Source organism: Rhipicephalus sanguineus, chromosome 8 (genome assembly GCF_013339695.2).
Source record: "Rhipicephalus sanguineus isolate Rsan-2018 chromosome 8, BIME_Rsan_1.4, whole genome shotgun sequence".
NCBI classification, from domain to species: Eukaryota; Metazoa; Arthropoda; class Arachnida; order Ixodida; family Ixodidae; genus Rhipicephalus; species Rhipicephalus sanguineus.
The window spans coordinates 32,097,665-32,113,101 of NC_051183.1; the positions used below are offsets into that span (position 1 = coordinate 32,097,665).

At 44.7% G+C, this 15,437-nt stretch overlaps 1 protein-coding gene across 4 annotated transcripts in view; it reads left to right on the forward strand.

Moving 5' to 3' along the window:
- LOC119403133 (cGMP-inhibited 3',5'-cyclic phosphodiesterase A) overlaps positions 1 to 15,437 on the forward strand; it is a 317,071-nt gene that overhangs the window by 144,907 nt on the left and 156,727 nt on the right. Inside the window, exon 1 of one of the 4 annotated variants that reach the window (XM_049418818.1) lies at positions 24 to 1,084. The exons of the other annotated variants lie outside the window; for them this stretch is intronic. Within the exon in view, the coding sequence (XP_049274775.1) occupies positions 1,031 to 1,084 (54 nt within the window). The 5' untranslated portion in view covers positions 24 to 1,030. Of the gene's footprint in view, positions 1 to 23; positions 1,085 to 15,437 lie in introns of those variants that run through there. 4 annotated transcript variants of the gene reach the window in all.

Genomic DNA, 15,437 nt, shown 5'->3' on the forward strand with positions numbered 1-15,437 from the left:
AGAGAAAGGGAGAGAGAGTGAATTACAGTAGCGGGCAGTTCGAGAGCACCACCACCGCTGCCGCCACCACGGACCACCACAACCGAGGACGAGCGGCAGTTTGAGAGGGAGAAGAGGCGAGAGGGGTGGCGGGCGCGCGCATCGGAGGTGGGGGTGGGCTTAAAAAATCGTTCGCCGCCATATTGAGAGGCCGCATCGGAAGCAGCGGCTGCGGCGGCGACCGTGCCGGGTGCTGGCCCCTGCTGTGGACGATGAAGACCTGAGCGTCTCCCGCGATGCGCAAGCGGAGGCGTTGGCCGACGTCTCCATGTAGTCCAGGGTAGTAGTGCGTGTGCGTTAACACCGCCTGCCGCTTGTATTCTTTCGCCTAACGCTCGTCAAGCGGGGATAACTGGGCCCCGAAAGCCGCCGCCGACTGTTCGCGCCGCCAGACCAGCGGTCTTTCTGCAGCGCTCGCCGCCGCTGCGACGAACGAGACGACCGGAGACGTCGCTGTGAACCCCCGCATTCTTCTTGAGCGGCTGCCGCCCCGATAGTCATGCTACTGCTCGCGACGTTGCCGCTGCTGATGCTACTACCAACGCCGACCGTCTCGATGACTGCGCCAAGGGACTGCCCGCCGAACGGCCAGTAGTGATACTGCCGGCCTGTGCTTCGCCTTGACGACGCTGTGAAGAAGGTTTCCCTCGTTTTTTTCTTGTTTTTGTGGCCGCGTGGTAACCACAACACTTTCAGCGAGTGTAAGGCTTCTTGTTCGAACGTTGTCTTGTCTTTCGCCGGCGAGCGACTGGAAACCCCTGCTGCTGTCATCTTTTAGTTTCTTCGGAGCGCGCTGCTAAGTTCTGCTCAACAGCTCTGCGACCTCTCCTCAACTCCCTTGAGACGTCAGAAGCAAAGAGAGAAGAGTGTCGGTTCGGCACTGACCTGCATCGTGACACGCGGACCTGACACCCATGACTGACACCCTTCCGTGAACGGGACGACATTTCTTAAGTTGCCAACGCTTCAAGCTGTTGCCCTTAGGTTAGGAATGGGCGGTGCTCAGGCGAGAGTGAAGGTCTACGGTGCGCCTGTCTCACTCAAGGTGAGTACCGCCTCTCGTCACGCTTACAAGTGTCACTCTTAAGAGCAAAGCTTTGCTTCCCTCCTGCCAGGCGTTGGGCCTCAGTGCCTGCTTCGTGCAACGATGGTTCGAAACACATAAGTGCACTTTTATGCGAGTTTGCATGCATATACGCGTAGCTCTTAGAGCCTACTGCCACTGGGAACGACGATGCGCGGCCATGCACGCCGGAGAGCTGATCAATAACGTGCGCGCAAACAGGCATATTGTGCGATGCCACCAGGCTGTCAGTGTTAATGATGGATGACCTCATTTGGAGCACGTACTTAGAGAAACGTCTAATATGAAAGGACGTTAGGATATAGGCGCAGCATGTACCTTTTGACGTCTGAAATGCTAGCATGGCACCGCACCGTGCATTCTAATAAAAGTGGTCAAGAAATTAAATAGAAATCTGGTTATGGTTCTTGGATTGATGAACGGGGGGAGTTCATGGGATAAGGGCCCCTACAAAACATGATCTGCTAACTCTCGTTCTGCATCATTTTGCTGACCTTAATCACCTTAAATATCCCTTCAATTGAGCTTCTTGTCGACGCATTTCATGCCTCGGTCTAGCCGGCAATTCAACAACTCACTCTTAAAACGCAAGGTACCTAGTTTTCGTCTAACAAATGGCGTCGCGCCAACAAAGCAAGAGTTCGTGGCGCGCATGCGTGCTTTAAAGATGGGCTCGACTAACGTCCGAAGTAATGCTGGATCAAACTGTGTGTCCACTGTACGAAAGCAGACAGTAAAAAATATAAAGAAACGGAAATTCACATGTCACAGCACTGCTTGCAGTAGTGGCCGCTAGGAGCGCTGCGCTACACTTCATAACTAGCTTGCCTTTTCTCACAGTTCCTATATCAGACTTGAGTTGTTATCTACTGTGCAAAATATATTTATATTTAAATTGCCATTTACTGTGTGCTGATATACATCAGCGTCCCCTTCTTAGTTTTGTCATTTGCAAGTTTAGTATTAAGGATTTAGTTCATTTTCGTCTAGTGAATCACTGGGGTGAAGCAAAGCTTTGTCTTTTACAAGTATCTCTTGAGGCAAGCGATCTAAGCGGTGATTTTGACTAAAGATGGCGAAAAATTTAGTTGCACCATCTTGCCATGAATCTTGCAGAAATGCAAGTTTTCTCTGAACGAAGGCGTCAAATGCGTTCTGAGAATGAGAGTGTGATATTCACACAAAAAATAAATAATAAATAAAGAACACAGCTAATTGCCTTTTCATGACGACGTGATGATGGCAATTCAGGATGACGCTACGATAACTACGTCATTGCTTTCTTAGCATGCCATCGGTCACATTTCGGAAAGATGCGCACAAAATTTCATGTGCTTCAGTTTATTATTCGTTCATACAGTATGTTACAATAAGGGATGTACAGACAATGAATGGACTAGATCTGTAAATTTTGCTGTTCTGCGGAGTGTGCGCACGTGTGCACCAATATAATCGTCACACGTATTACTTAACTAGCTCAACTAAATGCTTCAGCTCTTGGCACAGCCGCCTTGATAACCTGCTACGTATTTCTCAATCCTTTCTCATGCCTTCACATCTCACACTTTACCGACTCATCCGTCACTATTTCCTCGGTAATTATCTCCCTCGACAATATTGCATTGCATCATCAAAATAGGCGGTCTACATTAACAAAATATTTCTCTAAGTGTACTCAGAACCATTGCTCCTCGAGCGCAGAACGTATTTGGCGCTACTTCTCGAGGCATCCAGAGAATGCCTTTCAGAAAAGCTGTTGCACTCAAAACAGTTGAATGCTCTCATCTTCTTCAGCAAACCATTTGGCAGCGTAAAGAGAGCTAAGAGGAGCGACTGACCGGGAAAATTAACGGCCTCATTACTTTTGCTATTACGACGGTTCTGCCTCGTTGCCGCTGAGCTTGCCTCGAGAAACACGTCAGAATGATTAAGCTACTCCTGCAAGCTTGAAGAAAATGAACTTGCTATCATTGCATTTTTTCCTCTTTATTTCTCAAGACAAGTGCTTATAGATGGATGAGTTTGTGTACAACAATGAAGTTTGTGCTGCTGTGCTCGCTAAGCTCATTGTCCCAGGCTTTCTATCCTCTATACATTAACCCACTTCCTTTCTTCAGTGTATGCGTTTTCTTTTCCTTGCATGTGTAGAACATCACGTTTCTGCTCTGCACTCACTATACGCTGTACACAGGGAGCATGATGGATACCAGTGCATAACGTTCACTAACCATGCTTTTTTTTTTGCCGCTGCTCGTAGTTATTCATCATAGCGAAGAGCCTTTCTCCTACTGCCTCGCTCTGTGGAATGTACTGATGATCCTCTCTTCACGCATGCTCAGTGCTTCTTCTTCCAAAATTACGTTGTTTAGGTAGCCACACAACGTATTGACTATCAAATCTGCATGATTCGCTGAGATTCATTTCCAGCCATCGAACATATTAAATCAATCTGACGACGTCTGTGAAGCATTGAAGTTTTGTCCCATTTCCACCAAGTCTGGCCACGAACTCCTACGGATTTCGGAGTGTCATTTTGACTACGCAACTTCCACGTTGTCTTTGAAAACTGCCCCGCCACGGTGGTCTAGTGGTTATGGTGCTCGACTACTGACCCGAAGGTAGCGGGATCGAATCCCGGCCGCGGCGGCTGCATTTTCGATTGAGGCGAAAATGTTTGAGGCCCGTGTGCTTAGATTTAGGTGCACGTTAAAGAACCCCAGGTGGTCGAAATTTCCGGAGGCCTCCACTACGGCGTCTCTCATAATCATATCGTGGTTTTGGGACGTTAAACCCCAGATATTATTATTATTATTATTATGTCTTTGAAAACTGCCACGATGTACTTGTGAGACTGCCAGTAATTTCAATTTCTTTTCTGTAACAGGTTTGATGAAAACGCGAGATTCGCACAGAGCGACAGAATGCAACTTTATATTTGCACCCTAAGCACTGTCGCTTCTTGTCTTCATAGGAGTAAACTCGTAGCCACTTCATGCTTGCAAGTTCTGGAAGCTATTTAATGGTATCTGCATAAAAACTGAAAGCTGAGCTAGTTGGTACGCACTGCATCTACGAAAGGTTAATGGTATCTAGTAGGAAGCTGCTTTTGCCGTGCCCTTTTCAGTGACCTGACAAATGCGGCTGTAGCATTTCAACAAGGTGTGGGTTCGAGCTAGTTGGTACTCCATGATCACTACTTCTTGCGCAAAATTTTTTCTAAGACGACGGACGAAACAGTTTTCTAAGACGACGGACGAAACAATCCTAACGGATTGCACCCGTCAGTGTCTGTTTCGTCCGTCGTCTTAGAAAAAATTTTGCGCAAGAAGTAGTGATCATGTAGCATTTCATTTCGCTCAGATTTAGATAATACGTCACTTATACATACATATCTGACGTTCTGTGCAGTTCAGTCTAAGTTAAGAATATACTTAGGGAAAGACCATTTCACTGTTATGAAGACAGCTGCGACAAAGTTTCGCTTGATCCAGCCTTCAAAATGAGAGATTTATTACTTTAGATAAAAATTTGCCTCTAGTGTTGCTTAACCACGAATCAATGGCTTGAATCTTTTTTTCTTTTGTATTCACGGTTCTAGCGAGGCCGCTTGAATTTCTTCATAACAAACGCTAAGTTAATATATCCTCTATATTTTCTGAAAGTAACTTCTTCTGAGATGTATACTGAGGCGGCAAACACCATCACACGAATATTCTCAACCTGAACGTCGTAACACTGAGGGAAGCAGGTATATGAAATCTTCATATTTTTCTTATATGAATATTTTGTTGTTGTCAGATATTACCAGCGTGCCGGTGAACCGCTTGCTTCCTTCCATTCTTGGTCAAGCTCTGGTAGCCATATGGTGATTCCAGTAACACAAATGTTCCCCGAGTTGGCCTTGATGCTCACCAATCTTAAAATAGTGCTTTCAGTGACAGGCGAACACACCTGTGTTTTAGAAGCAGTTAGCAGTTAATAATAATAGTGACTACAATTGGCCTTGCAAATTTCATATGAGCCTACCATGTCAGCATTACGAAGTTGTTTTTAAAGCCATAATGTTCGTTAATACCGAGAAACATCTTCTTCAACTGATAACAAGAGGCTGTAAAATGCATTCTGGCATTAGACAGAACTCACTAATTCTTTCGACATCAAGATAAACAGCAGAGGCATATCAAAAGGTACGTTTAAGAATCATATCTTCAGGGAACTAAAGCAACGCGACCCATTTCACCTTAATTTTTGTTCAAGTTAATCGAACGCGCTCACATATGGTTCACCTAGCTCATAACTTACACCGCGTCGTTGTTTAGACTTTTGCTAGAACATCAAGTTCAGTGACTTAAGAAATCGTTCTCCCGTATTGAAACCCCAGACCAATACCTGTAGAGTGTAACTGTACACGTTTACAGACTACCGAATGACATCCTAAACCAAATTGGTTAGGCTTTAATCTGCATAATGGAGGACGTTTTATGAAAAGTTCAGTTGGAACCTTCTCGGGCAAGTGAACGTTGTAGCCTTGTGCATTCAACATTGAGTCATGGTAGATGTACATAATCGCCTACCATATTTGAACTAATTACTTGTTACGACATTTAAAGCCGCCTAAAATCTGCACACCTCTTTGAGTTATGAAGTTTTGTTGATGTGACAGCCCCGTCCAGACGTCTTCCCTTGTTTTTTTAATCGGTTTTATTAATCTGCCTACTTACCAATTGGAAACACCTTTATGTTGCTATGTTTATTGCTGAAAGTTATTTGATGTCGTTATCTATTATATGCGAGGTTTCGTTGGGTGCCTCAAATGAAACATTTATCCGCCTTGGCATAGCGGATGGCTGACGTTCTTGATGGTTAACCTGGCTTAGCAATTCTGAGGTTGTGGACGCAGGTTCGATTACCGAACCAGCGAGGGTATTTTTTAGAGTAAGTAATTTTATTTCGAAACACCTAAAACGTTCCCAACTCTCTATTGTTTCATCTCTCATTCTGTCCGCAATATTGATTGATCAATCGCTGTCGCCAGTTCAAACAAGGGTTAACTCCTGTGCTTCATTTCATATATCAGGAGAAGCACATCGACTATATTTGTAGCAATGTTTAATCTCCCAAAGAGCACGAAAAAAACGTTCAGATTAGCGAACTTGTTTAAAATGTCCTCATCTCAAGCGTCTATACTGCACTTCACACTTATGAAATATGGCTTCAGTGAACGCTTTATTTGAAGTCCCTTCAAGCGGGTTGAAGTAATGAGCTGGTCTTTTCAGCTCACGTAAAGTTGCCTATTTATTTATTAATCAGTCGTTTCGAAACATCGGGATAAATTTGAAAGTTTTCAAACACAATGAACAAAGGGGAAATATTGCTTCGGCATATCATTAAGGCATAATTTCATTAAGGGCAATGTCAAGGCATAATGACTGAATAATCCTCGCCTTATACTTTTATCTCAGTATTGCCTATCAATCAGTATTTAGCTATATCTACAGCAACAGTTAATGAAGACGACGTAGTTTTTACATTTGAAAAATACTCTGCAAATCTATCTATCTATCTATCTATCTATCTATCTATCTATCTATCTATCTATCTATCTATCTATCTATCTATCTATCTATCTATCTATCTATCTATCTATCTATCTATCTATCTGTCTGTCTGTCTGTCTGTCTGTCTGTCTGTCTGTCTGTCTGTCTGTCTGTCTGTCTGTCTGTCTGTCTGTCTGTCTGTCTGTCTGTCTGTCTGTCTGTCTGTCTATCTATCTATCTATCTATCTATCTATCTATCTATCTATCTATCTATCTATCTATCTATCTATCTATCTATCTATCTATCTATCTATCTATCTATCTATCTATCTATCTATCTATCTATCTATCTATCTATCTATCTATCTATCTATCTATCTATCTATGCATCCTGCACAACTAATATGTTTTGCATCGTTGCATCCAGTGCTCAAACAAGAGCTCTAATTGTAATCCCTCTCGCAAAACCAATCTCGCTTCACCCTAATTGGTCCCACCGCGTCTATCCTTCAGGCATGTGCGTTACTCATGTTTCTTCATTTTCCAGAGAGCACATGTCCCCTGAGTACTGCTGAAAGTTCGTTTTTTTTCTTTATTTTAAATTCCGGGGCATTTTCAGCCAGCGCGATTCTTGCTATTCTAAAGCGGACAATAAGGAAATGCCTGTTCTTTCCTCTGTTCCTTAGCCATTCAATGCTTCATTCTTCATACGCAGCGCGCACTGCGTCCACTGAGTAAGTTTATTATCTTTCTTTTTCTTCAGTTATATTTTACGGCCCCCTCCTTCACGGCAGCCTTCCAACCCGCCATTGTTGGAGCATCAAGATTTTTTGTCTGCGTTATTTACGGCGTCTTCCAACGCATTCTGTCGGTTTTTTTTTCTTTTCTAAGTTTTGTGAATCCGGTGCCGGGTCGAACGCATGCCACTGCGCAACAATCGTGGTGGCTGTTTTTCATTTTGCGATAACTTATATGTAATCGCTACGCGCTGGAAAACTCCCGACGTGTACAAAATTTGTTGTTCATTTGGTTCAGATTTGTTCAGCTTGTAAACACCATCCCTGACGTATAGAGAATCGTTAAGTTAGCACGCTGGTGCTGTATCTTAACTTGTTTAGGCTGTGTAACCTCAAACAACTGCATAAGCAGCCGCAGTACAATAAACTAATTGATCAGAAAGATCAATAATGCTATAACAGGTCAAAGGAAACAGTTGAGGAAAGACTGTGTTTGCGTGACATTTATCGTTGACAGGTGTAAAGGATCACGTTTCGTTATTTTTCTATACGGCTACGCTCGGGGTTTCTGACAACATAGCGAATTTTATATTTTACTCCTTATTCTTTAGTCCGCCGCGGCTGTATAGTGGTTACGGGGCTCGGCTGCTGACTCGAAAGTCCCGGGTTCGATCCCGGCCGTGGCGGTCGCATTTCAGTGGACGCGTATTGCTAGAGACCCGCGTACTGTGCCATGTCAGTGCACGTTAAAGAACACCAGATAGTTGAAACTTTCGAAGCCCTGCAATACGCGGCGTGCCTCATAATCATATCGTGTTGTTGGTGCATAAAAACCACAAATTAGTATTATTATTGTTGTTGTTCCTCAATCTATACGCCAACGTGTCCGCGCATGAGAGTGCAGTTGGCGTTCGACTCACTATACCCGCCACGGTAGTCTAGTGGTTATGGCGCTCGACTGCTGACCCGAAGGTCGCGGGATCGAATCCCGGCCGCGGCGGCTGCATTTTCGATGGAGGCGAAGATGTTTGAGGCTCGTGTACTTAGATTTAGGTGCACGTTGAAGAACCCCAGGTGGTCGAAATTTCCGGAGCCCTCCACTACGGCGTCTCTCATAATCATGTCGTGGTTTTGGGACGTTAAGCCCCAGATATTATTATTATTATTAGCGTTCGACTCACTCAAAGATGGCATTTCTCGACAGAGCTTGCGAGGGGAGGCTGGCAGAGCTGGCTTCGCCACACTGAGACCCTCTGTGCGGCGAAGCCCACTTCACAATCACGTTGAATTTTCACAGGCTGTCAGCATGGGCGCGCCTCTCTCAATATTTCTCTCGCTATGTGTGCGCTTCTGTGTATGTCTTGGCTAAATTTTTGTCCTGATGCTTTTATCTTACTAAGTTGAAATACGAAGGGGAAATTAGACAACCACCCGTTTGTAGCACGAAGCCACAAGGAAATCCATACGGATTTCTCAGAAAGAAAGCCTCTTAGTTGCCGAAAAATTCGTCCTGGTCCCGGGTACGATCCCCGGACCAGGACGAATTTTTCGGCAACTAAGAGGCTTTCTTTCTGAGAAATCCGTATGGATTTCCTTGTGGCTTCGTGCTACAAACGGGTGGTTGTCTATTTTCCCTTTCTTAACCCTTCCGCCACCTCGCGGGTTTCAGCAGAACTGATTTGCAATAAGTTGAAATACGTTCGCTTCATTCTTCTTCGTTCTTGCATCTAGGTTACTGTACCATGACCAGCTGCCTTCAAATCTTGAAGTCGTCAGAAAGAGGACCTGCATTGAACATCTATCTATCTATCTATCTATCTATCTATCTATCTATCTATCTATCTATCTATCTATCTATCTATCTATCTATCTATCTATCTATCTATCTATCTATCTATCTATCTATCTATCTATCTATCTATCTATCTATCTATCTATCTATCTATCTATCTATCTATCTATCTATCTATCTATCTATCTATCTATCTATCTATCTATCTATCTATCTGTCTGTCTGTCTGTCTGTCTGTCTGTCTGTCTGTCTGTCTGTCTGTCTGTCTTTCTGTCTATCTATCTATCTATCTACTCCTTTTGGCTATAACGAACGCTTCCACCATACATCACTTCATCTTCATCATAATCGCCTTCTTTCCTTCTTCCATCCATCCATCCTTCTGAATTGCGCATTACTTTAGTCCATCTCTAGCACACGTGGCGTACAACTCCACTTGTGTCTTTCCTCATGCAGAGCCCTCAGTGTTCTACCCGCTCGTTAGCCTCAACGTCTGGGCCTCTCATTTTCTCCCTCCAGGTTGGTTGCTTGTGTGTGTTTGTACGTGAACAACATCCGTGTTTGCTCCCAGGACTGCTCGGGAAGCATTAAGAGCAATCAATTTTACGCGCCACCTCCTCCCTTTTTCTAACGCGTGTTGCTCTGAACGAAGGCAGGCAAGTGCGCACGCGCGAGCTGCTGCTCCAACTCTGTCGTGTTTGAGTGCCCGTGCTTTGCGCGCGTCCTTAGTGAAAAAACGAAAAACAAAAACAAGTGCGAAACACCAAAAAAACTTGCAGCTACCTACCTTCTCGCCGCACTTCAACTGCTCTCGGCACTTTATATTTCCCTTCCGGCACCTGTCAGACAAGGGGTGTATAATGAGTCTCACTCGCCTTGTTTTGCGCTTGTTATTACTCCATTTCTCCTCTGTTTCCTGCATTAACTCCTTTTTTTAGTGTTTTTCTTGTTGATTTTTCCTGTTTAGGTGGGTTCTCACAGTACACACGCCAGTTCGTTTGCCATGCCTAGAGGTTCTCGCGCTCGACGAGTTTTCATGCCTCCATTCGGGCGACAACCACTTCAGCAGCACTCTCGCGTTCAGTTTAGGTAATTTTTTTAGTCGAATACACTTAATAGTAAAAGGGATGACGTGTCTTTCTTTGCCAGCAGCTTGGCGTACACTTGAAAGCTTTAACGCGAAGCACATTATGGGGAGTTAATGAAGAACAGAAGCAGTTTTATTGCCATAACATTAATATAGACACATCAAGCGCATTTTTGCCGTCGGCGTCGCCGTGAGGTTCTGTCTAAAGTCGAATGGTAATAGCATTGCCCCGCTCGTCGTATATTGTATTTGGTTTACCTCGAAATCAACATTTTCAGTTCTAAAACTGTGATAAAATAAGAATAGTGAAGTTAGGTAGCGCATAAAACTGCCATTTAAAACTTTAATTAAAGAAGAATATAAAATGGAACATTAAACATGAAGAAACCTTTGCGGACTTTACACTGAGAGATGATAAGCCCCGGGACACAGAAAGCTGGATCTTCCAGTGGTGCTGTTTGTTACGTAAACAATTTGTACTTCAGTTACTACTCACGTACGCCTGTCATTTCCAGCACTCATTACTTTCCTTTTCTTTCATGGCCGAAAAATTGGAGAATTTTCGTTAATGTAGGAGCCGGCTCGTTCTTGCCCTCTGTGTTTGCGACAATAAGTATTCGAAAGCTTCAAGATGTAGCTTTGTTAGCATCCTTATACCTGTCCTTTCTTTTGTTCGCCTCGTTTGTCACCATTGCGTCACGCCCACTCGATTATGTCATCGAGCCACCGCCACACCTTTTGTGTCACCGTAAGAAAAAGAAAACTAGGCCCAGCAGCGCCACTGGTGATCTAGTTTGTCTTTTCGGATCTACAGAGTCGGGAGCCAAACACGTTGTACTCAGGTCTGTTGCGCAAAATTTTTGCTTATTCCGTACATGGTTTGTTGCGCCATGTAGACTCGGATTGGTGGAATTGGTGCGTGATCTCGAAGAAACTACAATAGTGCACGAAGATGCAGTCGTATGCATTACCAACATTGTCTTCTCAAGACGGCGGTGTCCCATACAAGGTCCTCTCTGCTGTGGTCATAGTACGTGAATTCAGAGCCTAAGGAAAGAGCAGCTCGAGGACACAGCTTTAATTCCCGGCCACGGTGGTTTCATTTCCATTGGGGCGAAATGCAAAAAAAAAGTCCGTGTGCTAAGATTAAGCAAAGGTCGTTGACCGCAGGTGGGAGAAATTAATCAGGAGCACCCCATTACGGTGTGCCTCATAATCATGTTGTGGTGTTGGCATGCGAAATCCTCTCAATTATTGCTAAGCGATGGGTAGATCACTTCTCATTTTATTGCTTCTTTATTGCTGATATAGCTGCAGTTAAGATAGAGCCAGTGGTTTCTTAGTCAGATCTGAGTTGTTTTCGGTGCTAGGAACGTTCCAGCAACATCAGCATTCGCGTCCTGTTCGGTGTCCACATGTTAAAATACAAAAAAAAAACAATATAAACAAAAAGAAAATGTCGTGCGGCCACTGCTCCCATTGTACATCATCGCTTGTAATTGGTACCAAGTTCTTGGGGCTACGAGTATCTAAAACGGTAGTTACTACGCTCTAAGGCAAAACAACATATACATCAGCGTTTGTCTTTCTAGGGTTTCTTCGGGTTTGCCGTAGTCATGCCAGAGTGGGTCTTCCCAGAACTTGTCTTCGTACGCCTCATAAACATTTGAGGCCACGTGAAGGGGACGTTTACTGCGCATTTACGACAGGTCTTCGAGTACGTACACGCGTATAGTCTATCTACCGCTGTCCTTCGTCGTCGTACTCGTCGTCGTGCTCGTCGTCCCTACGACGTGGCCACAATTACGTGCTACATGCGCCCTGTTGCAACAGAGCGTCGTAAAAAACCCACTGCTTAGGAGCTCGCGCTGAGGATCACCTCTGTTGGTTATTGGGTGATATCGCTGGATGCCCCTTTTTCCAGCCGTAGGACCGTTGTTAGTGTTCGCACGGAATTTCGTCTCTCTGCGTCGGCGTGTGGCTGATATCCTCGCCTATGAGTGTGGCGAAATGGAAGGCAGTTATTGTCTGAAAACTAGGACCAAATTAATGGAAGCCAAGTATAATGGGGACAAAGCCCTTTGTTCGCCGCGCAAAAATTGAAAGGACAGCTCAGTGGCGTTCAGTTGGACATTGATGCTTTCGTATTCGCAACTCATGAGGTGTGGAAGGGTTGGTAGGCGGGTAGTTGGTCTGTAGTCTGTGCCGCTTGTTTGTGTACCGCTCCTTCTGTGCCCGTTCGTTTGCGCTACTAAGTTTGCGTAATGAATCGTAAGATGTGTGAGAGCAATGAAAAATTCTTGAACAGAGGCTGTCACAGGCTGTCACTGGAGCCAATGTTTCGAAAAATGGTCTTGTCTTCTTCGAGGCAGCAATTGGTTAGGTGTCAACAGATTTTCTTGACAATATTTTCCAAATGCCTCCATAACAAAAATTACGGCAGCTCCTCACTGGTGGTGCCAAACCTGAAGGAAGAGTGCAGCTTGGTGGCCTTTCTTGTGTTTCTTTATTCTTTCTTCTTTTCTTATTTTCCCCTATCTTTCTCTCTGTTTATGGTATCTCATTTTTTTGTACCTGCCTGCTTCTATTTCTTTCTTTCTACTTCCTTATTTCTATCTCTATCTCTTTCTCTCTCTCTGCTTCGTTCTCTCTCTTTCTTTGTTTCTCTTTATTCCTCTCTTTCTTTGTCTTCGTCTATTTCTTTCCATGTCTTTGTCTTTCTATCTTTGTATGTCTTTATTTCCTTTATTTCTCTCTATTTTTCTCTGTCTCTTTGCTTCTATCGCTTTCTTGCTGTCTCTTTTCTCTCTCTCTCTCTATCGCGTGTTTCACTTGCTCCACTTCGCCGAGCAGAGTTTTCGTTTAATGCTTGCACCTGCTGTACTAGGTACTGGGGCTTGTTCAATTCTTCTGGCGCGTAACCACGTGTGGAGCTTTTTGCAACACCAAACTACAGTGAGCTACAAGAGCTTCGCTGTTAAAAAATTCGGGCATAAGATAGTTGTAAAGTAGTTACTCCAAGAGGCTTTTTTACTGAAACTTGCCAGAAGGCTCCTGGCAATACAAGGTGAGTTATACTTGTTATTACCAGGATCGGTGGCACGCAGCCAAAGTACAGAAAGTTGCAACCCTCCACGGAACGGCATAATGCCGCGTCTCAGAGCATGTGGAGCGAAAAATGCCTCCAGTTTTTTATTGCTACTTCCCTTACCGATATGATCGCCAGATACTTCTGGCAATGGTACACATCATACGCATCGAACCACAGGGCTGCTATTGTATCTGGCCTAGGCAGCTGATATCCAACTCCTTTTCTTCTAGCGTGTGTAAGACAATGTCAATGATATATTTTACGAGTAATCAGGACAAAAAATTGTTAGATAATTAGATAAAGAGTGCTTCTTATGGAAACCTATCAGAATAGTCTTTATGACCGAGGTTCAGTTCTACTTTCAATTACCGCTGCTGTCAGCGTGCTGCCGCAGTATCGAAAATAGTAGCTCTCCATGGACAGACGTGCTACCTTACCTTAGAGCGCGCGGAGTGCCAAATTACGCCAATTTCGTTTGTCGTTACCTTATTTATCTATATGGCAACCAGATAACTCCGGTAATGAGATGACATCGTACACATTTAGCCACACAGTTGCTTGTTCACTGCGCTTAAGCGGCAGGTATCGATATGGAACTCTGTGGTCGCGTCCGCATAGCTCATTACCGCGACTATCGGGCTGACCGAAGCACGAAGTCATCCGCTGGAAAAAAAACGGTGTGGGGAGGCGTCATTTCGTGATTCGCGTGCTTCTTACGACAGTCCGTGGTCTCGTTAACTACGTCGTTATTACCATCATCTCATTCTCGCGCGCAGAGCACGTAGCTTCCAAAGCGAGTAATTTACGTCGCCAACAGGTGCAGTTACTTCGCGAGTAATGTGTGCCTTGAACCTCTTTACTGTCTTTTTTTTGCCTGTCTTTCGTTCATTTTGTCTCGCTGCTATGCTGAGCACGAAAGCTCATGATGTCGGTGGAGTGGCCGTATCGATTACGTGGCTTATTCCCTTGCTGCGCTCACTTTGCTGAACGAAAAACAAGCAGTAAGGAGGCAGAGACTCGTTGAAGTCACCGCGCTACGAAATAGCTCGCTCTCGACGTAAAGAGCTGAGAGGCTCATAGGGATCCAGAGTAATGAGTAGACGTGTGTTTCTACAGCACGGGAATGTGCAAGACGTATCTCGAAAGAAACGCGAGCTCCAAGTGGCGAAGCTAGACTGGGCGAGGAGGAAGGAGTCTTAACAAAAGAAAGAAAGGGAGCATCGGCCTAGTAACGTGCATCTCTTTTCTGCTAGTCCTCATCAGGCCAATGGAAAGGGGTACAGGAAAATTGAGCGACAGGTGTTTGGTTGCCTGCAGCTCCATTCACCTGCCTGTAGCTGCAGACGCTACAGGCAAGTGATTAGGCTGTACAACAGTGACCTGCAAAAGAACGTAGGACTGGGCGAAATGATTGAGCTTCATACTTAAAGCGACGCAAAAGACGGAAACACAAGACTAATAAGACCGCAGGACAAGGCGGTCTTCTCCAGAAGACCGCCTTGAGAAGACCAAAGGATTCAGCGCCTTGTCGTGTGGTGTTTTTTCTCTTGTGCTTCCGTCTTTTTACGCTGTTTTTAAGTTCGAACAGTGAACTATAGTGATGGAGTACGCGCCGTCCAATGAGCTTGTGGCGACTGCAGGTGCGCAACACGCAGCGGTAATGCAACCTCGCATATAAAGAATTTCCGTTGTTAGCCGTGTGGGGTGCTGCCTTCTCTGTAGATTCTCACGTTGTAGCGCACTTAGTCCTGAAGAACTGGTACAAGATGGCGCAGTGGGTTTACTAGCGATCTTTCAGCTGTAGAGTCTGCCGCCAAAGCGGCCATCGACTTCGGACAAACAGAAACCTCGAATGAAGCGATATTGACATATCGCTGCCCTATATTATTCGTGCAAGAGGTACTCGCATTGGGGGTAAGAGTTGGTAGTTGCATTGATCTGTACTCGTGGATCGTATAGATACCATGCACCTTCGCCAATATCTTACGTTGTAGACGCACACAGACGGCTATATACAGATATGTTTGCAGGAAGATACGCCGTATTGGCTTAAGTCTGTTGCTATCACGA